Source organism: Cygnus atratus, chromosome 5 (assembly GCF_013377495.2).
Source record: "Cygnus atratus isolate AKBS03 ecotype Queensland, Australia chromosome 5, CAtr_DNAZoo_HiC_assembly, whole genome shotgun sequence".
In the NCBI taxonomy this organism is placed as follows: Eukaryota; Metazoa; Chordata; class Aves; order Anseriformes; family Anatidae; genus Cygnus; species Cygnus atratus.
Window position 1 is genome coordinate 47,448,664 of NC_066366.1, and position 21,982 is coordinate 47,470,645.

The 21,982-nt window shown below is 39.7% G+C and overlaps 2 protein-coding genes across 3 annotated transcripts in view; one reads left to right on the top strand and one right to left on the bottom strand.

Moving 5' to 3' along the window:
• Window positions 1-382, bottom strand: part of EML5 (EMAP like 5) — a 102,923-nt gene extending 102,541 nt beyond the window's left edge. Inside the window, exon 1 of the mRNA XM_035539456.2 lies at window positions 186-382. Within this exon, the coding sequence (XP_035395349.1) occupies window positions 186-382 (197 nt within the window). The remainder of the gene's footprint in view (window positions 1-185) is intronic.
• A 12,672-nt stretch (window positions 383-13,054) lies between these two features.
• TTC8 (tetratricopeptide repeat domain 8) overlaps window positions 13,055-21,982 on the top strand; it is a 44,458-nt gene continuing 35,530 nt past the window's right edge. Inside the window, exons 1-2 of one of the 2 annotated variants that reach the window (XM_035539745.2) lie at window positions 13,055-13,191; window positions 20,229-20,258. In XM_035539745.2, coding sequence (XP_035395638.1) covers window positions 13,078-13,191; window positions 20,229-20,258 — 144 coding nt within the window. In that variant the 5' untranslated portion in view covers window positions 13,055-13,077. The remainder of the gene's footprint in view (window positions 13,192-20,228; window positions 20,259-21,982) is intronic. The other variant, XM_035539746.2, reaches the window with a different exon arrangement.

Here is a 21,982-nt window from a genome sequence, read left to right on the forward strand (position 1 = left end):
TGTTGTTTTCATGCCCTTTAGTAAACCAACTTCGGCAGCCGGTCCCTCTGCCTCGCACGGCCGGTCCCGCCGCCCTCCCCTGCCCACCTGCAGGTCTCCCCCTCACCATCTCCTTCCTCCTCCTCCTCGCCCCCCCGGTCCCCCTCCCGCCGCCCCGGGAGCCTCGGCCGGGCGCCGGGCGGTACCTGATGATGTCGTCCTGGTGCCCCAGGTAGAATTTCTGCCGGTGCTCGCGGGGGCTGTAGACGACGCCGACCCCCGCCACGAAGTAGACGATCTCCTTGGCCGCCGTGTAGTACAGGTTGTTGCGGCACTGGTGGCCCCGGTAACCGTAGACCCACTCCAGCCGCAGGTGGCAGCCGGGCGCGCTGCGGTCAGCCATGGCCCCGCCGGGCACACCCCGGCGCCCCCCCGGGCTCGGCTCGCCTCGGCCGTCCCTGCCTTAATCCCTGGCGGCCGACATGGAGGCCCGCCGCCGCCGCTCGTCCGCAGCCGCCGCCTCACAGAGGGCGCCGCCGCCGCCCGATCCCGCCCCGCCGCCTGCCGCCGCCTGACATGGCTGCAGCGCGGCACGCGCCCACGGGGCGCCGCGCGAGCCGGCCCCCCCCGCCGGGCCCCGGCCTCGCAGTGCGCCTGCGCGGGGACAGCGCCGCCAAGCGGGAGAGCGGGGAGGGGAGGGGAAGGGAGGAGAGGGGGCAGTGCCTGAGGAGATGGCGGCCTGAGGAGGGGCTGAACGGCTGCCGGGCAGGGGGAGGAGAGGAGGCGCTTCACCATCGCACCTTCTTGGTTCTTTTCTTATCTATCGTGAACTTTTTATTTACAGTTTTCTTAATTTTCTTTTTTTTTTTTCTGAGCTTTTTTTTTAATTTTTCCTTTTTTTTTTTTTCCTTCCTGACTTGGTGCCCCTCAGGCTACCACAGCTACCTCATCACATTCCCACCATTCACCCAGCACTCTGGCTGAATACGAAGAAAAGGTCAACCGTAATATTTAAGGGTGAATGTTTAACCCCTTAACCCTGCTGCCTGCCGCATGCAAAACACAGAATCACATCCCCTTCCATGCCTTAATTTCCCTATCTGTGAATGAAGAGCACCCAACTTTTCAGTCTTGGCTCTCAAAACCACAGGAAAGTTGCCATTTTTTACATGGGAAAGTTGCCATTTCCCAATTTTATAAATGGGAGCAACTTCTTGGTGTTGCAGCAGGCAGTCGTGCAGGAGAACCCCCTCACCACGTCCAAAATGTTGATCAGGAGAACATGCTCCCTCAGCTTTGTCAACCTGTAGAGTACTTAGCTAGCTACCTAAATGTGCATTACATGAGCATACACAAAATTTTGCACTCTAAAGTTGGATACCAGTTCTAAAAATTCCCAGATAACCAGCCTCGTTTGACATGGAAAATAAACACAATCATTTTCCTGTTACTTTCAACATAGATTTGACTTCCCAGGTGTTTGTAGGCTGTTGGGATTTATTTCTAAATCTCCATTTCTTTTACTTCTATTCCTCTTGTATTATTTCATTAGTCATATTGACATTTCTTCCACAAAAATTTCTGACTAGTTACTTCATGTTGGAGACATTTTTCTGTGCTACTTTATTTCTGGTTTAATTAGCAGTTTTTCTAATCTTTTAATTTTTTAATTTTTTTGAGTAAATCTATATTCCTTTCATTGTTTAAAAGTACATGTAAAAATATGCATGTAAGCATTTTAATCACTTAGCTTTATACTAACATATTTTCAGTCTAGAACACCAAGAGCACTGACAATGAGGATTATGACACCAGGATCAGATGCAGCTTTCAGTCCCACATGTTCACTGAAATCAACACAAAATATATATAACAGAAGTCTGCAGAGAGATTCGTGCAAAACCTGAAACAACTCAAATATACAGCCAAGGAAACTCCTCCTTCCATGAAAAGTTTACATTTTTTAAAAAAAGAATGAAAAAGGCTTTTATTTCTAATCAAGACAAAAAGCCATATGCATTCACCAACAGATAAAGCAAATGTTACTTCTATAGAAGCAGTCCTTTTCCCTTCTATTTGCCTCCTATCCAGCCAGAGTGCCTTGGAACTTGGGTAGCCCCAGTTTCACAGGATTCCCCAAGATGGGGGACTAGTCAGGGAAACAGGCTGGAAAATTCCCAGCTAGCTCCTCTCAGAAGTAAAAAATGTACTATTATTTCTAATCTGATGTTAACTCTGTGCAGCTGTTCTGTGTTGCTATCCCAGCTCTCTTGACAGGAAAGGTGGTTACAGAAAAAGTCCATAACAACCAGGGTTTGTCTCTTTCTGAAAATATGAAAAATAAATGAATACGGGCTTTTTTTAAAAAAAAAAAAAAATTGTTGCATTGTTTCCCCTTAAATTCCACAGCATATTTTGAATGTCAATATACACTCAGTCAAATTTCTAGTAAGACTTCGTGCAGTTCTATAAGGTTACAAGTAAATAGAGAGGAAAAAAAGTAAGAAATTGCAACCACAAGACTACTTCATTCATAAGGTGAAGCTGATGAGAAAGTAAGCTTGAAAAATACAGAACATACATGGTGACTGAAACAACTTGTTACAAGCTTTTAAATGTTAATTGGTTTGATTATAAGCAGACAAAGGCATCTGATGTATATTTGACTTCTGCATTTGCAAGTGGGAGTCTTTTCATGCTGTGAATCAAGAATATATTAATTTTCTCCTTCCTGCTGGCTTATTGCATATTTAAATGTGAATGGACAAAAATACGTAAGTATTGTCTCTATACTTTCTGTTATTTTATATAAATATATACTTTCTTTGGCTTATTGAAGTGAAATTGTAGACCTCTTGAGATCAATACTAATTGTGCGGTATTAACTTCAATGGAGCTAACGTTTTAATCTTTGTGTCTTATTCATGACTCAAATTGGAGCAAGAGAATGTCTGGTTATTTAGTGAAAGTGAAAAGGCTGTTTTCAGCCACACATTCCAAAGCACTGTTACTGACTGAAATCAAAAAGAGAAAACAGCAGTCAGGAAGAAACTTTAATATATAATGGCAATGGCTACTACCTGTCAGCTTCAGATCATATTTTCTTTAATGAACAGGAGAGGAGAACCTAAAAACAAAGTTGGAAAAATGGTTACACCATGCAAGGAAGATGGGAGCAGCTGCTGTCAAACACCACATAAACAGCCAATATTTCCATCTGATTATTGCAGAGTTGGCTACCACCTATTAGATAAGCAAATGCCTGAGAGAAAATTCCCAGAAACAAACTATTCTTGGTCATAGTTTGCTAACCTCATGCCTGCACGTAAGGGGTGCGAGTGCAATTTTACACACTCACCGTCTGGTTTCGACAGGGATAAGAAGCAGCATAGCCTCCCGAGTCCTTCCTCTCCCTGTGCTCTGCCTAGCTCACCTCCAGAAGGGCCAACCCCTTTGGCACCCAGCAGCCTGCCCATCTCGCCCCGGTCCCCCCCGGTGCTGTCCGCGGTGCTGAGCGGCGCTGTCCGCGGTGCTGAGCCGGGCCCGCCGCCGGGGGCAGAAGTTTCCAGCGGGCAGAGGGGGAAACAACCGAGTTCTGGGGCAAAGAAGGCGTTTTACGTGCTTCTATCAAGCTATTTTGTAAGCGAAATGAAGCGTCTAGCTGTTTGGTCGCAGCTTCCTCTGACTGGTGTTCTCTTTCCTATGATGTCGGACAAATCACAGCACATTCCATTTTTTAAGTAACAACAAAATGACATATAAATATATACACACAATGTATATACAGCTGTATGTATGCAGTGACACAAGTGCATCACTTCTCCAAATAAAATTAATAAGCAGTATTTCAATGTCTCACAACACCTATTTATACAAAGATGTACTTCCTAGCATAGTGTAAACATATTCACAATGTATCTCGTTCCACTAAATGGAACAAGGTTTAAAGAAGTGATTTCTTAAACAAATGCTCTTGCAACAGCTAATTCCAGAGTACACAAAATGAGGGATTATTCTCTGTTAAGCCCTAAGTAATACAGAGGAGCTGGTTCAAGTAGTAATTATAAAATATGAGACAGATGAGAAACAGTGACAACATTAATTTCAACATCCTTGGGGATAAAAAGGTCTCTGTCTGTTATGGAAACACAAAATAAGATTTTGCAAAACTAAGGAACCTGTTTAAGACAAAAAGTCCTTAAGAACTCCAATGAGAATTACCTGCTACCACTTAATAGCACTGAGGCATAAACTAAGGATCACTAAGGCCTGTTTACTACTGGATAGAAGTGAATAAGGCAAGAAAAAAAAAAGCACGATGAAGTTTAAAATACTGAATTGACTCTCCTTCAGAAAATGGAAAATTTAACAAGAAAATGTATATCATATCAGCCAATACATAAGATGCAAGTTGTTAGGGAATTTTAAACGATTAAGCTATATTACTAAATTAACAAGACATAAAATATATATACCTATATATATATATATATAAAAATAGGAGCAGAAAGCCTTGAAAATGATCAGTAGGTCTACTGCAACATCATGAAGCAAAGCAACCAATTAAGGATAAGAAAATGGCACTGAAAAATAGTGATTGATTTCTTCACATCTTTCCTCAACACAGAAGATTCTAGGCAATACAGGCTGGGAGCAAATACAAGGAATAGTCACAGATGGAGATATCATTACAACAATGTGCTGGAAAATGGTAAACTAAAGAGCAACAAGTCCTGAGTATGTAATACTGTGCCTCTAAGAATTCTGTCAATTTCAAAATGTTTTAGGTGACCTGCTCTGAAGAGAAAAACCCAGTTGCTCTTTAAAACCATGTCCTATATTGAAGCATTATCCACCATTGTAGCCATTTTCAAGGCAAGTTCTATTATAAAGTTGGTAACTCTGAATGTATGTGTTTTCTTTTGGTACTGACTGATAAAACAGATACAATGGCTGGAATGAAAAGAGAACAGTTGCATGTGTATGAAAGTAGATATTACAGACATTAATTTTTCTTGTTTCTGCAAAGGTAAATTGCATTTTGATAACCATAGGAACTGTGTTTGTTTAGTAGACTTCCATTCCAGGCACTGGAAGAAATAGACACTCTGTTGAAAAGACAATGAGCATGTAGTTATCACTACACAGACAGCAACCAGGGTTGCATTACATTTATTCACGGAAATTTGATTTAGCAATGACCTCACATAATAGTTTCCTAAGACACGGCAGCTAAAGGGAGAGGCAAGATACAAGCATCATTGAAATTAAATTCATCCGTCATTAGGATAGAAGGCAACAACAACTTCTGGACATTCTGCAGCAGAAATAAATCTGTTTAGGACAGGAAGTGACGCAAATACAAGTAACAATCAGTAAACAATACCATCTGAAACTGCAGAGGAAACATGACTGTTGAAAACTGTGGAAGCTCCCTTAGCCTTAACATTAGTACGAGATCTTGTTTTAGGGCCTCTCCCGTAATCCAAAGATGAAATCCCCTCTCTTCTGAAAGAAAGACAGAAAGAAGGGTTTCTACCATGATTTAAATGGCAGCAATCTCAGCCTAAGAGTTTCCATCACAATATGTGTTTTTTTTCCCACATAAATGCAAAAGAACCGCTAAATTTATTTACAGATTTTAAGTTGTTTAGTAAAATGATGTTTAATATTAGCCTCAGAAGTTAGGCATCATCACTTGTATTCTTTCTTAAAATATCTATCACAAACTTTAAAAATTGCCCCCAAAATCTATGTTAGCACATGGGAACAGTTCACCCCAAAAATTCCTTTTTAGTCTATAAACAATGAAGAAAGTACTATGTTTCAGACTGCGAAAAATCTGATGCCAGAATGCATTCTGAAGCCACTCAGTGGAGCACTCTTTTTTTTTCAGCGATGACATTGTGTTTTCTCAATACGGCTCTACACACCACACACATTTGGATTTAAATAGCTTTTTTCAGCTTGCATTTTATGCACAATCATATGCGTACTGAAGCAATTCATCCAGGTGATTTGAAGAACTTGTATCAGGCACCAGCACTTGATAATAACAGATGACAACCTAAACAGGCTTAAATTAAGTGCATAAAGAGAGGCTGACTAAATCCCAATGTGTTTTCTATCAATAGGCTTCTGATGGAAATCTGTTTCTGAACTCTCAACATGAATTGATTTCAACTGTTGACTAAACTAAATATAGAATGCATTTCATTTTAAATTCTACTTATGTGACAGCCATCTCTGGCTGCATCTTATATGATCTAAAACAATGGGAAGAAAAACCTTGCTTGCATGCAGCACTATTTTTTCTACCCCTTTTCAGTTTATTTCTTTACACTTAGGATGGAGTAAGGTGATCAACCCCAAAGCATGTGCTTAATATCTTGTCTGAGGGAAGGATCAATATTTCAGCTGGCTGATGCAAAGTATTAGGTTAAAAATTGTCAGGCCAAAATGACTTCTTTTTACACAGTAGTTGACAAGGTTTTGAAAAAATAATGCCTATTTTGCAAAAGCTCTCAAATGCTTAGCTTTCAAAGGGAATCATGAAAGAGCTTTGCTTTAAATCACTACAAAATTAACATACAATAATTAAGGTTTATCAAATATGACACAATTTACCACAGAGCATATAAATATTCAAAAGAAGTGAAGGAAGTGAAATATTTAACCATTAGAAAATAACAGTGTTAACTTTCATAAAGCTGAGAAACTTATAAAATAGCATAGCACTATTAATCTAGTACTGGAATGCAAACCCTGAACTAATTCATTTCATTGTACGACTCCACGCTATCAGATTCGACTAAGCACTTGAACAGACTGGTTAAAGACTGGAACAGGTGGCCCAAAGAGGCTGTGAATTCCCCATCCTCAGAGCTTCTCTCATCTCAGCTGGACAAGGCCCTGGGCAACCTCATGCAACTGTGAGGTTAAGCCTGTTTTGAGCAGGAGGCTGAACTAGACAGCTCCCAAAGATCCATTCCAACTTAAACCATGCTGTGATTCAGATACTAAGTCCTGCAGGTTGGTTCCCTGCAGTCAGACCACACTAAGCCAGCCTACTGACTGAAAAGTAAGCCTACTTTAAGGACAGAGAATACTTCATTTTAAAGTGATTCTAATTGTAAAAGAAAATATAGGAGAGAGACTGCTACATGCTATAACTTTTTACTGGAACTTACTGTGCACAAGCCGCTATATAAAGTACCCACATTTTTGCCACATTTTCCTCTAAAAAGGATAAATAAATAGATAACAAAAAAGACTAACACTCCTAAAAGGAAGAAATTGGATTTATAGGGTACATACATCATTTTTTGTAGGAACGAACAAATGTTTAACAAATGCTGCTGCTGGAATGGTGCTGTGGTTAATACAGCAGACCAAGTACTACCTTCTATATATACATATGTACATGTATCTATATGAGCAAACCCATTTACATCAAGCTTCTCAGATAAGACTATTAACTCATTATTCCAAGGGCTCCTACTTTGATCTTCAGGATTCACTGCAAATAGGATTGTACCCTAGGTGCTCACATGTTTTAAACCTGAAAAGAAAGAAAAAAAAGAGTCAAGCCCAGTAATTTTTAAGCTGAGCATCCCATCATCAGAGGATCCTTTGCAAATTTTGCAACCTATGTTTAAATGTAAATGGCATAGCAGCCTTTTTCATAGGCTACTTTTTCTTTTTCTTTTTTTTTTTTTTTATAGCTGCATTGATTCCTGCTAGTACGGTGTACAACAATCTATATTCAGCAGAGCATACAGAGTGTCTGCATCAAACGAGAAATAGAGCCTCATATGAAATGCTAAAGATAAAAAGAAAGGTAACTGTCTCACTTGAAAAGCATCCTGTTCCTGCTGTACACTAAAGGCGGTGCAGATTTGATCACAGAGATTGTATTCAGTCCACGCATAAGTAGAACAGAGTAGATCTAAGGTCATGTGAAGGTTAATGGCTTGGGACCTGAACAGTGCTGCCACCTAAATTCTGTTATCAGCTGCTGGATGATTTCTATTCTGCTAGACCATGGTAACCATGGTTATGATATCACGTATGATCAGCAGGAAGCAGCAGTATTCTTACTGATGACAGCAAGAGCTGCTGTTGATGGATATTGTTGCATTGGCTGGTCACAGAACGGAACCTCTCACTGCTACTGCAAATTACTTCCCCTGATGCTGAATCTGAGCCTCATCACAGAACTCTGCTCTTCACATAACTTCATTTGCATGACCTCTCGTCACTTCCTAGAATCAGTAACACACGGGTTCTACACACAAAGATTATATGAACTCAAATTCAGGTGGCAAAGTCCTTGCTGAAAACAGCACTTGAAGAAGGAACTTCCTCTTTCTGCTCTTCTGCCACAAGTACGTACCTTCCCATAAAGCAGGCCTCATCTATAATCCTGTTCGGGTTCACTCAAAGCACAAAAGCCAAAACTTGCTCTACATCCTGTTGCTCTCAATTCTCCCAATACCCAATGTATCCGAATCATTAGAATGAACCCTTTTCGCATGTATTCTTTCGTGATGCCAACTCTTACTTGAAGGCAAGTCAGACTGTTGTTCCTAGCTGAGGCAGTCTGCAGGTAGATGTGTGGTAGCATCAATGTTCCTTCTCAAACCCTTGTTAATTGTACTGAGCTGCCAATTACATATTTCTTCTATATTCTTACGTCTGGAGGGAGATGAGTAACTGTCAGAAGCCAAAGACTGCACCTGTATGACTTAGCTACTGTCTGAGGGATACAGGATGCTTCACCACGGAGTTTCATGAGAAACCAACAGAATTTTGGAAACAACGTTTTTCATGCTTTTATCATAAGAATATGAATTCATGATGAGATACAAGACCTGAGAGTTAGCATTCCTAGTTCAAGAAACAAGTAGGACTGATTGGTGCACAGAAGACCCCCATGAGAGACTTAAAAAGGCAAAGTCATCCCATAGCTTCTATGTTTTTAAAATGAAATGGATCTTAGCTATCGGTGGGCCCTGTCCTACTCTTCCATATGCACTTTCTAAGAGGCTACTTCATGGACCTCTTATTCACAGTTTAGAACGTTAAGAGACGTATGCAGAACAGTCATAAGAACATTTGCAAAATACAAAGCATTTTAGGCATACCAATAGTTTATTCTGTAGGAGCATATAAATGAGAAAAATATTAAATTCATCTATCCTTTCAGAGCCGGTTTTCAGTATCAGTTTAAAGCGCAGCAGTTCGTAGGAACAAAAAAAATGTATTAAAATAAAAAGGTGAAAATAGGAAGCACATTTGAACCTCCAAGCAACATTTAATTTTGACGAGTAATTGAACAATAAATTGAAACATAACTGAAATCCAGTACACAAAATATATAGGTCAAAAAAAACCTAAGTTTTCTAAAAAGCAATTATAAAAGTTCATGTGTTTTATGAATAAAGATGAATAATAACAGATTCCTGATATTTAGTAGAGATTCCAAATATTTTCATTTTGAAATTATTATAATACTACTTCTTATTGTAGCCTGTTTCAGGGACATCCAGTTTTCAAGTGAAAAATAACCCATAGATAGAAGGGGAATTAAACTGTCCCTTACCTCTGATTCCTGAACTTTCTCTTCTTTGACATGGTTCAAATAAGTGAAGGCAAGGTTCAAATAAACCTTGCAAATAAAACATGGCAACAAATTACAAGACAATAATATCACCTCGATAAGCTATAAATAAAGCGTCACTGCTGAATTTCCTGTCCTTTCACAGAAGATGAGAACAGTCTCTCAAAATGTACTAGCCGAGGTCAGGTCACTTCCAGTCCAACAAAGCCACATAGTTACACAAGGCAACGACATGACTTTTTAATAAACCTTGGTGATTTCTATAGTTTTATCACATACCTGTCATTGTCCCGAGACAGCATCAACACAATGACAGTGAAGTGGTTCAGTACAGCTGGAGGATATTAGAGTATTAGGACCACCTTACACACTCCTACTAAAAGTAACAGCAGTAGACTACAAAACTTTAGAAAAACAACTGCGGACAGGCCTATATGCCGCTCAGTCCAAGCAACTTCCACCTTTCTTAACATCACACATAAGCACGACTTGTAACTTTTCAAATGGTGAAATCCATCTTGCACCTACACAATCTCTCTATTGATGTTGCTGAATTATCAGTTTTTTTCTATCAATGTTAAACAGGACATTTGTAATTTTTCTCCCACAAATCAAGTATATCTGAAATATAATTCCCCAAACATATTTTGTCCAAGTTTCCACAGGACAAATTTTCCTCAATTTGGGGGAGAGGCTGTAAAAGCAGCAGATAGCTCTAGCAAGCTACCAAAGCAATGTATTAACCCTTAGCTAGGGGAAGGAAACTAAGCAGCTTCCACACACATACAAAAGTATTTTTTCTACACGCTATGCACGGGTCTGCTAAAAGTGATCATTCCTGAAGTATAACACAGAGATTTAAGCACTACTAATTTTACTGAAGCCAAACACTAATTTTCCATAAAGCCACTGGACAGCTATCTTGTGATAACACTTCCCGCTCTCAAATGGGATGGCAGGAACATATTTGAATAAATGGCATCACAAAGGAAATGCTCCAGACCTGAAAACTGCTCCTTAATGCCCTGTAGATATTAATGCCAGAGACTGAAATACACCATATTAAAGCTTTGTAAAGGAGGTCCAAACGTTCAATCTCCCAAGCCGTGAGCATGTACTTTACAACAACAACTGCAATCCATTTGTTTGTGAGTGAGAGTTATTTCATGCACTGTAGCCTGTGTGAGAAAACTCCTGAGAAGCAAAGCACACTCTCCAGGCTTCTGTCAGCCCAAGGAAGAATACAATTTGATGGCAGGGTAATCTTATTTGTAGGCCAGTTGCATAGCATGGCTACATACAGGGGACACAGGGGCACCTACTTGCTGCCCCATTAGTTGTATTCTTTTCAGATCTAGCATATACAGCTTAAATTACTAACTTTGAAGTCACCAGTGGCTCACTTCATGCATAGAAAGATGTATGCACAAAGGACTAGTGTTGGGACAGCATGTTGGAACATTTGGCCTCAGCTAGTAGCATCAGCAGGTTGTGACAGACAGAATGCTATTTTATGCCTGCAGTGGGGGTAGGACTGGGTACCCGACACCCAGATAGAGACTGCACAGGGAACTGGCCTTACCTGAAATGTAGGACAAGTTCAATAATGAGTAATTTTGCCTAAGTGCTCTGCTCATGCAGAAATCTGTCAATATTGGATTGAGTCTTCTTTGCAATGTTTCTCCAGGATCAGGACATCCTTTTTCCACAGTCAGACATTCCAGCACTGGAGCCAGCCCAATGAGTAAAGCCACTCGAGTTCTCCCTCAAGCGTAAAGATAGCTCCTTTTGTTTTCAAGAATAAAGCAGTGCCACAGCTTAGAGCTGATATTCTCTAAGCTTTATGGAGGACAACATTTATTTTATGTCATCTCTGGCCAATATTCACAATCTCTCTGAACAGCACATCACGCTATGTCTAACCATAAAATACATGCTGAAGGATTTGCCACCTTAAAAGAATTTATAGCAAAATTGGATCCTTAGGCCCCACTAGTCACTCAGCCACAGTACTACAACTGCATAGCAGTACCACAGCAGATGGTCTGACAAGAAGAAGAAATACTGCTCACCCTCCTGACTGACCCGAGGTATAGCGTGAGAGTCCTTGTGCAAGTCTCCTACATATTTTATGGGAATGCAGCACATACTGTCTCCCACAACAACTTAAAAATAGAGAAGGGACAGACACTGTTGTGCTGCTTCCTTTCAACTTTTCACTGGGAATGTCATGGGTCCCAGAAAAGACTTTACTCAGAACACTGTTTCCCAGTGCACTTTCCATCGGACAAACAAAAGCCAGCTGTCCTTAGCTGCTTCTTCAGTTCAAGTCATTCGTTCCCATATTAGAACAAACAATAGTACTGGACTGGCACTTTTATTTCTGCGTCTTTCCACCACACATTGATCCTACTAGCCTAAATATCCATTTCAAGCAGCTTAAATCTTGGACAAACTGATAGTTTAGGTGAGATAAGGATTAAAATCAGAACAATGTGTTAAATGACCAATGACATGATTTTAGCTATCATATTAGTTTTTGTCCATCAGAGATTTTAATGTCAAAAATTCATTTTTTTAATTGTTTCTCCAAGCATCCCTAGAGATTTTTTCTTCCTTGGGCTGATGGTTGCAATCAGAATCTTACAATACAAAGTACAAGCTGTATTCCAGCTTTTTTCTCTTCTAAAGATCTGTCTTATTTTACCTTTGCAAAAACTAATGAAGTAAAGGAACCAATGGAGTCCGCACGACTCATTCACAGCAGTCTGTGCTCTTTTCAGGCAAGACTCCCATAGCTCTATAGGACATTTTACTCAAATGAGGATTAAGGAACTGTATTCTTCTTGTTTAGGCATATATTCCAATTCCAAATGGATCTTAATAGTTTACATTTTGGAAACTATAGCAGCAAGCAGTAGGACACAATTTAGAATACTGGGTATTTGAAGTCTGCTGATCTCAGCACAACAGATGTAACTCCGCTTTCAACCATCAATAATGAGCCTGTTCCTTCTTTCTTTGAAGGCAATATCAAATTTACCTCTGGCTTCAGTAAAAATCAGCTTTAAGCCCAGGTTAAGTTCATAGGAGTTATACTGATTTACACAGTGAGAGCCTCTTCGGTACTGACTTAACTTCGGTGGCTTCTCCAGCAGCCTGTGAGGAGCTTTGCGCTCGGGCACTGGAACACCACAAAATAATACACAGTGAAAATAGGTCAACAACTGAACCCGAGGCTAAAGCCGCATTCCTGGAAATCCGCAGGCTTAACTGCAGCTGTGGCCACCTACAGAAGCTAGATTACCCCCCAGTTTTTGGGGTACCCCCGAGAAGGGGACACAGGGGCTGAGAGAACCCCGCCTCAGGTCGCCATGGCGGCGCGCAGGCCCGGCGGGCCTAGGCGGAGCCTGCCATTTTCGTAGCCGCAGCTCGGCTCCCCCTCCTGCTCCGCCCCGCCCCGGCCGAGCGGCGGGATGGGGCCCGACATGGAGGCGCTGCTGCGGGCCTGGAGCTGCTTCAGGCGGAGGAAATTCCGGCAGTGTTCCGAGCTCTGCTCGCGGCTGCTGGAGGCGGCGCCCGGCGAGCAGGTAGCGGGGCCGGGCCGGGCGGGGAGGCCAGGCCTGGGGCGCCGAGGGGCCGAGCCGAGGTGGGGGTTCCCTCGGCGGTGCCCCTCTCTGTGCCTGCGGGTGCTGCTGGAGAGACCCGCTGCGAGCCCCCATTAGCGGGCCGGGGGCCTGGCCGGGGCGGCACCGAGCCGCCCTGCTCTTGCCCCTGCCTCTGCCCCGCCCCGGCCCGCCAGGTGAGGGGAGCGCAGCCCTGACAGCAGCGGGGTGCTAGCGCTCCTCGCCCTCCCTGAACACTTTGAGCTGTCGAAGGAGGAAAAGCCGAGGCCCAAATCAGTTCTGTTTGCGGATGTTGTTGTTGATTTTACATAGATGTTTGACTTTCATAGTGACAGCCCTTTTACCTCAGCCTGGCTCCCAGCACTACCACAGAACAGCCCTCTCAGTTAACTCTACTCAGTTGCGAAGTTGGAAACACTGGACATCTGTTTTATACCTACATATTTTTTCACTGTTCTGTAAAAAGAAAGGATTTGGGAACATTATGTCTGAATTAATATTTCTATGTATGCCAAAGTTATTACTGCTAGATTTGGAAAGCAGTAATCAAATTGACTGTCTTCATCACAGTTACTTGATAGTAAATTATGTCTCCCAAAGCATTTTATAGGCACAGTTTTTAAGAATCTTGAAGGCAATTCTTTTTATCACATTGGAAATAAATCTTTAAAGAAAGCTGCAGAGTCACATGATTGTGTAAACGTAAATCACAATAAGTGTTTAGACTGGTTTAGGATGGATATTTAAAAAGTGCTTTTGTTTATGGTTTATACTCTAAGGCACCAACAAAGAGCCATGAGCAGAAAAACTCTTACGAAAGATGACATTGCAAGAAAATTCGGGCTTGAGCATTACTTCTGTGCATGCCAAAAACTTTAAAACTCTGTGTGTGCATTTCAGCAGTGTATTTCAAACCTACCTGAAAGTTTAGAAGGAAATGTCTTTTGCTTTCTGTAGAGGTAAACTTGAAATATAGTTTGTTTTGCTGTTGCTTTATGTAATTTTCATGAGGAATCCTTATTAAGAGCTCTGCTTAAACAGGAATTAACGATTAAAAAAAATACTTTAAAATGCATCACCTATGTTGGAAAAACTGGAATATTGGCTAAGTCATTTTCAAGAGTGCAACTTGAACCAGACATGTCAACTCAGCATACAAAATCTTGCTCCTGAAATCTATTTAAGTGAAACATTTTCTAATTAAGTTAAAACATAGTTTTAACATTCATGGCAGAGTTAACATAGAATGGAATTTCTCTATTTCAGTCAGTTGTTCTCATGATGTTTTAGATGTAGAATTTTATTGTAACCAACACAAAATCTTAATATCTATTGGTTATCTGTCCATGTACACCTGTATTTTGTTATTCAGCTTCTCATACTTAAAGCCTGGCGGGTCTTTTCCCTAGCTGTGTTGTTGCACTTACAGCTCCTTACTTTCTAATGCCTGTTGCTTTCAGGTACTTCAGGCCTAGAGGAAAGGAAATAGTAATATGCCTCACAAATGTATTTTATATGTAGTTGAAACCTTACAAGCTATTTTGAACCTACTTAATGCAACATAATGAAAAAACGGATCATGTTCACATACTGCAGTGTGTTTACTTTGCATTTAATAGAATTGTTACTTTTATAAATCTTTGAAGAATACTAAACTCTAACACTGAGGCAATAAGAACTCAAGGGAGTGGCACATGTTAGAATACTCAAGGCAAGAGAACCATTTTATGTTATCCTGTATTCTAAAGGTAGCATATTAGTTTTGTTGCTGTGGTTGTGAATAATATAAAAGTGATCTAAGATTGCTTTTTTTTTTTTTTTAAAGTTAATTAAGAATCCAGGACCATACTCAAGCAGACTGACTCTCGATTCCTCAAGTCTGTTTTACTTTTGAAAGTGGAGTTAATGAAATTGGTAGTTGCTATACATTTTGATCAAACTTTATTTCCGTCCCCTATAACTGCCTACCAGGAAAATGGTGCTGTTGTCTGCTCATGTGAACTAAATTATTATTTTAGTATAACCTGGAGAAACATCTAAAACTAGGTATGTATATCATTTTCAGTGCCTAACCTGAAATACCCATTTTATTGTGCTTAAAAAGCACATAGCAGTTCTAAAACATTTGATGGTGAAATCCTGTCTTCCTTAATGGGAGCATTTCTGCAAATCAGGCCCATGATATACCATGGTGGACACCAGGAAAGCAAACAGACAAATGACAACACTCACGGAAAGTTGGGATTAAGCGAGCTGCTGTGTACCACAAGGCAGTATTCAACTGCTGTAATCACAGTGCCATCTGTTCTCATCCTGTTGTCCCATATTTCACTAAGCATGTGCCTCCCAACCTCTGCAACCAGTTGACAGAAGGATCTTAGAGCAGTAGCTTCCCTCGCTGCGCAGGGATTCATTTCTTTGGACAGCATTAGAGGAGATGGTACAAACCAAGCCATAGGAGATGGTATCCTTTAAAGAGATGCCCGCCCAGGAATGGTTGAGTTAAACTGGGACTGTTACAGACCAGAACTTTTTCATTCTCAGGCATCTAGCCTTCTCCCTTGTAAGACATGATTTAATGATAATAAGTAAAAGAAGAGACTAACAGAACATAATCTGAGTGTTGTCATGCCTGAAAGAGAAGACTGTATGTCTGACAGCCTGTTTTTCCCAGCCGTGTCAGCTGGTCTGCTGAATGGTATCACCACTTCTGCTCTGCTGCAACAGCAACACTGTCACAAAGCTACAAGCAGTTGAAATCAGCTTTTTACAATACTCCAGGAAGTAGGTATTTTTGCCAGTCGCACTTATAAATGGAACAAATTTTCTTGGCTAGTACATCCTGATATGTGTACAGAGAGTGGTAAATTAAGAAATATAGCTTAGTATTCCAGATGTGTCTTCTGTAGAACACAGTAAGAGAAAGATGATTTGAAGATCTGAAAAATAAGTATACTGATGATCTAATACTTACATTTATGTATGTTTACAAGCTATCTTAATTGGTGTAGAACTCTCTTTGAACTTGGTCATCAGATGTAGTAGGCATCAGAAGCTTTTAGAGGTATGGTGGTGACCTTTTAGCCAACTGGGCTAAAATCAGGAATTTTCTTATGCAGCGATATCAAATCAATTATAAACTTGCATGCTTATAAAACACATCAGTGAAATCAAAACATTTAAAAATCAGTTATGTATTCCTAAAGGGTTCTTGAATAAAATGTGGTTAAGGTTGTGACAGAATGATAATTAACTCCTGCTGAGTTCTATTTTGTGGAAGACAAATATTTTTATATAAAATATTTTGTGCATTTCTTCATTTTAAAATAGGAATATTAAGTTTGTTGATGAAGTTTACTTTTGCAATAATAATCTTATCTGAAGATCGATAAAACTGCATGTTCTGTGACCAGCATTTGGGCATACAAACACACAGAGCACTGGTGTTCAATTCAATTATTCCCTATTGTAACCAAGCAGGCGTTGTCTTCTATGTTTATAGTAATAGAATGACCTAGAGGAAATACAATCCATGGCTGTCTCGGTTGATCATCCTGATTAGTTACCTAATCTGATTACTCTTCTTTGTGTTCCATATGTCAGATTCAAGGCAGTAAACCAGCACCAATGTACGAGGCCTGCTGTAGTGTAACAAAAAATAAATAAATTGCTTAATGTAATTAATGGACATAAAGTGGATGTCTTGCCTTTAACTTGATTAACTGTCTGCTGTGAGAATTTGCTCTTGTTCATTTGTCCTTTTTTCTCCCAGGGTGTACTTTCAACTACTATTACTTGCATACTGTTTTTTGTAAGGTCGTAATAAAAGTATCATGTATATGTTCACATACATGGAACTTGATATGAAAAAGCATCTTTAACTGAAATCAGTTATTGGTTCAAAAGTCTGTAATTACTAAGTTTATGTATCAAAATCATTGATACATACAGTAATGTCACTGTTCCTGGGTAATGTCTTTTGCATTTCTGCTCTTCTTGAAGAGCATTTTTGTATAAACTGATTTTAATATTCTGCATGTATTAAATCATACTCAACTGAAATAAATTGTAAAGTGAAGCTTTTTTAGAACATAGGGTATGTAATCTTGTTTCATTCTGTTTTCAAGGCTGTAAGCATCAGAAAACTTAGTTTTTGTAAATATTTTTGTTCTTAAAATTAACTGACTCTACACATTAACTTTAATTTTAAAATGCCCTCAGTGGATTTAGAGATCTGGGTTAAATCCTTCCTTTGTTGCTTTTACAATCTTATTAATTTCAAAGGAGATTTATATGTGTAAATGAAGAATAAATTTGACCTTTTGTTTTGAGGTACAAGCTTACAGGGCAATGCTATTTGTTAATCCTCTCAAAGAAATCTTTACTCTGAATCTAGTTCCAGTGGATTACTTGCACAAGTAGCAGCTACTGGATCCACCTATGTTAAAACATTTTAATTTTAGTTTCTGTTTTTCCTATCTTGTTTTTAATGAGAGGGTTCTGTCCCCTGCTTGAAGGTTATTTAAGATCTTAGGTTAGTTTTTGTCAAAATCTAAGAAACTATGTTAGGATGTACACCAAATATTAACACCTACAATTAAGACAGAACAGTGATTTTAGTAAGTATAGTTGGTCAGCTTTATTTTTTTCTAAGTGATGAGGGGTGTCGCTTTCTGAATATTTTTAGCAGTATGAATGCTCCTACATAGGCAAAATTGGTTCATTTTCATTTATTTATTTATTTATTAAACTAATGAACAGTGCCTGAAGTAAGATACACAGCTGTAACATCAAGGCATTTCTGAGTTAGTGTTGACGTGGTGTTCCTAACCTTGCCCTCATTAGTTGCTGTAACACATATGGTATGGAAGATCACCTACTGCTCTTAAACCATTTTCTAGTACACTATATGTGCTGTAACACTTGGACACAATGGGGTGGGTAAAATACAAGCCCAAATATCTCAATGTCCTTTTCTTTATTGCTTAGATCAGCTTGTTTTGTAGAACACAAACACTATAAATAAAGTGACATATTAAATGAACTCCGTGTTCTTTTAATAAGACACGATTAAAATGTGAAGGTGATTTAAGTGCCTTGCTCAAGCACAGGTATATCGCAGACAGCTGAGATTAATCCCTCCATTAAAGTTTAGTTCCAGGTACTCAATTCATAAGCTCTTTTATGCACTCAGCACTGATGAACAACTTTATGATTCCAAATATGATGCTTAAAAGCTCATAGGAGTTCCTGGGTGCTACAGAAGGAAGATGGAGACATCACTAGTGTTCCAGGTACCTGCTGTCCTGGGATTTACTGAGTGAAAATGGGAATCTCAAACTGGGATATGTATACCATGTCTCATACTATGCAGGAAAGGAAAGAGCCTGCCCTTGCCATTGTCTTGGTGAAGCATGAACCAGCGGCGTGCCCTGCTTGCAAAGGAGGCTAACAGCGTGCTGGGCAGTATTTAAGAGGAACGTAACCAGTAGACTGAGTGATTTGACCTCTGTAGTTGACATTTACTAGTTGACATCTAGAATACATCCAGGTTTGAGCTCCCCCTTAAGAGATGCTGCCAAATTGGAGCAGAGGACCACTGAGGTGGTCAGGGGATGGAGCAAGGAGAGTCCAAGGGAACTGGAGTTGTTCACCTTGGAGAAGACATTGGTGTGACCTGATAACAGCATTCTAGTACAACTCTGAGGGTGCAAAGACAGCAGCAGTGGTACACGGAGTGAGAGACCACAGACGTCAGCTGAAATGAAAGAGGTTTTGACTTGATATAAGGAAAAACCTTTCTCTGTAAGGATATCCAGGCAGTGGAACAGGTTGCACAGAGGCACTGTGCAATCTCCATCCTTGGAAGGTTTCAAGACCTGACAGGACAAAGCTCTAAGCAACCTCACATGACCTCACAGCAGAGATTGCTTTGAGCAGGGCTTTGGACTAAAGAGCTCCTGAAGTGTCTTTCTGCTCTGAATTATCCTGTGATTCTATATTGAATCGAACATAGCTGGCTTAACTGTGGTAGATTTACACAAGGCCAGATACGTAAGAAATTTACCAATGCCTCTAGGACCAGAAAAGAAATCATCAGACTCTACAGAAGATTCATGGTGATGTAGAGAAAGTAATGTCTGTCTCCCACCTTCCCTATCCTTCCCCCTACAGCTAAGTAATATGCTGGGGTCCCTGCAATTGAACAGCAGAAGCACCGAAGAAACATATAAATACTATATAAATATGGTAATTGCACAATAAATGGTGATAGAGCCATGTTTCCTGTTGTTATTATTTACTCAATTTCGCCTCAAGTTTTCAAGTGTATGGAAATTCCAGCTGTTTGAGGTAAACTTCATTAGGCTGGTGTTTTCGTTAGTTCATTGGATGGTGCAACAGGCCATTCATTTGAAGTTTTCTGTACATAAAGCATTGCTGTCTGGTATGCAATAAATACATCACTTCCATCATAAAGGTACAAAAAAAAAAAAAAGCTTTTGTCATGTGAAGAAAATTTCCTTTATGTACTTGAGTGATATCGGTGTCAGCACTGCCAGCAAGTAAAAAGGGATTTTATTGTGCAGGGATTCTAAAGCGCATGGCTTAATCATCTAGTTAACTGTCGATAAATTTGCTTGCATTTTCCTTTTTTTTTTTTTTTAATGAAAATAGACCATCTTTCAGTTTAGTAATTCTGTAATATTAATCTAAGTTTTGGCCAACATGATCCCACAGCAGCAAAAAAGCAAGCGGTATCTGAAAAAAGTACTTACTGCAAATCTGCTTTTGTTCTGTAAAATATTGCTGAACTCAGAAATGTCTGTAAATTGAGATAATGCAATAAAATGGAAATTTGGATATAAGTGTCAGAAAATGTTTCTGCAAGATAAGGAGGTCACAAAGTATTTTGATTTAATTTCATAATTCTTTGGGTGTTCGTTTTTTACTTTTCATTGCTTACGGTCTCCATTCTTCAATTTTTCTTCTTTTCTTTTCAGGAGCCTGATACTGGATACTCCGTGTTTGAGGTAAAATTCTTTCCCTAAATACAATCATTAGATGCAATAATTAGGAAGTATTTCTAATATGCTGAATAATACTTGTTTCATTGTTAAGACCTTAATGGCATAAACTTGTTTTTCATCATTGGTAAGGCACTACTTTTGATAAGGGGTATTTTAAATAGGCAGCTTTTATACGAAATAAACATGTATTTCTCTCATATATTTTTTCAGCTTTATTCAGCAGTTCAGTAGCTCAGTGCCTTCTGAAAGCTACAGTGAATCTGTCTTGAACAAAACGACCTCCATCAGCTAGCAAGATTGGGAAAAAGCCAGTGTGTATTTCACAGATCGAACAACCTTTATGTTCTTAGGGCTGTTCCATGTTTCATCTAATCCAGTGTAATGGTGGGCTATTACCCATGCCCTTCCTGCTCTTGCAGCTCTTTCTCCCTGCCTACCTTGTGTAGAGTGTGAAATCTTGAAGCTGCGTGATGATCCCTTGCTCTACTAATGGAAGACTGAGAGTAACGCATTGTTCATTCTGTCCATGTTACTACTAGATTACAGCAATGGGAAGGATAGTAACGTGCAAATCTTGGCTTCTTTTAGCCCTAGCCCACAGTTAGTAACATATTTTACAAGTCTCCTATTAATTGCAATGAAGTCACGTAAGTTGTTTGCATACAAAATGATTTCAGGGAAATACTGCTGGATATCTTCTTGGCTTTAAAGATTATGTTTCAAGGTGGTTGTTGCAGTCTGATCTTTTAGGCTCTATGTTGTACGGAATAAAATTTGTGGCAGGTCCCTTTGGAGATGGCTGGAACTGGCCCTTATCTAACATGGGGCAGCTTGTGGACTTTTCTCACAGAGGCCACACCTGCAGCTCCCCGCTACCAAAATGTTGCTGTGTAAACCCAATACAATCCTGCACAGAGGGAGCAGATGGTACAAATGGAATCTGAGACAACAGTTCAAGTAGACAAACTTGTGCGAAATAGAGGTCTCAATGATATCCTTATGTGGTTACTCAGAAATGTATGAATTTATTTTCTTGGCTTTTGTGATCATAAGTCAGCTTTCCTCTTGCTGTTGGCAATGTGGCTCTTCCAGTTTAGTGCTGTTCTTACTCATTTTAATTGACGTTTTTCAGCTTCTGCATTAGTTTCAGATTAAAACGTTATAGGTTTTCACAGAGCAAAAGCTGTGCGTTGTCCTATAGTAAATTACTAAAGCTAACTACATGTTACTTTTGTTTCAAATGGGTCTTGTTATTAGTAAAGACTTTTGAAGTTAAGAATTTTGAAGTAGTTCAAAATTTTCTTGTCTCCTAAGGTAAAGGTCATGTTTCTGTAGCTTAAGTAACGAATTTGACATTCTCTTTCTTGCTGTTCTGATCAGAAGTCCTATAACAAGCATTGCTACAGGCAATACTATCATCTACAGGCCGATGTCTAATTAACGAGTAATACATGATATTCAAGATTATTGTTGGCTGTGAAGCCCCAGACTAGGAGCTTAAGACTGGAAGAGCAGCCCAAGGAACCTATTGCTCATGACAGATATGTCTGATAATCACAAAGAAACATTGCTTTTAAAAACATGTTCTCTGATCTTTGTTATTGGAAAAAATCAGAGCAATATATCTATGTCTATATTAAGAACTGTCCTGTTTTAGCAATTAGCTTAGAGAAGTTGCTACTTTCAATTGCCAGAAAAAGATCATTATTATGGGCAGCTTTTCTTAT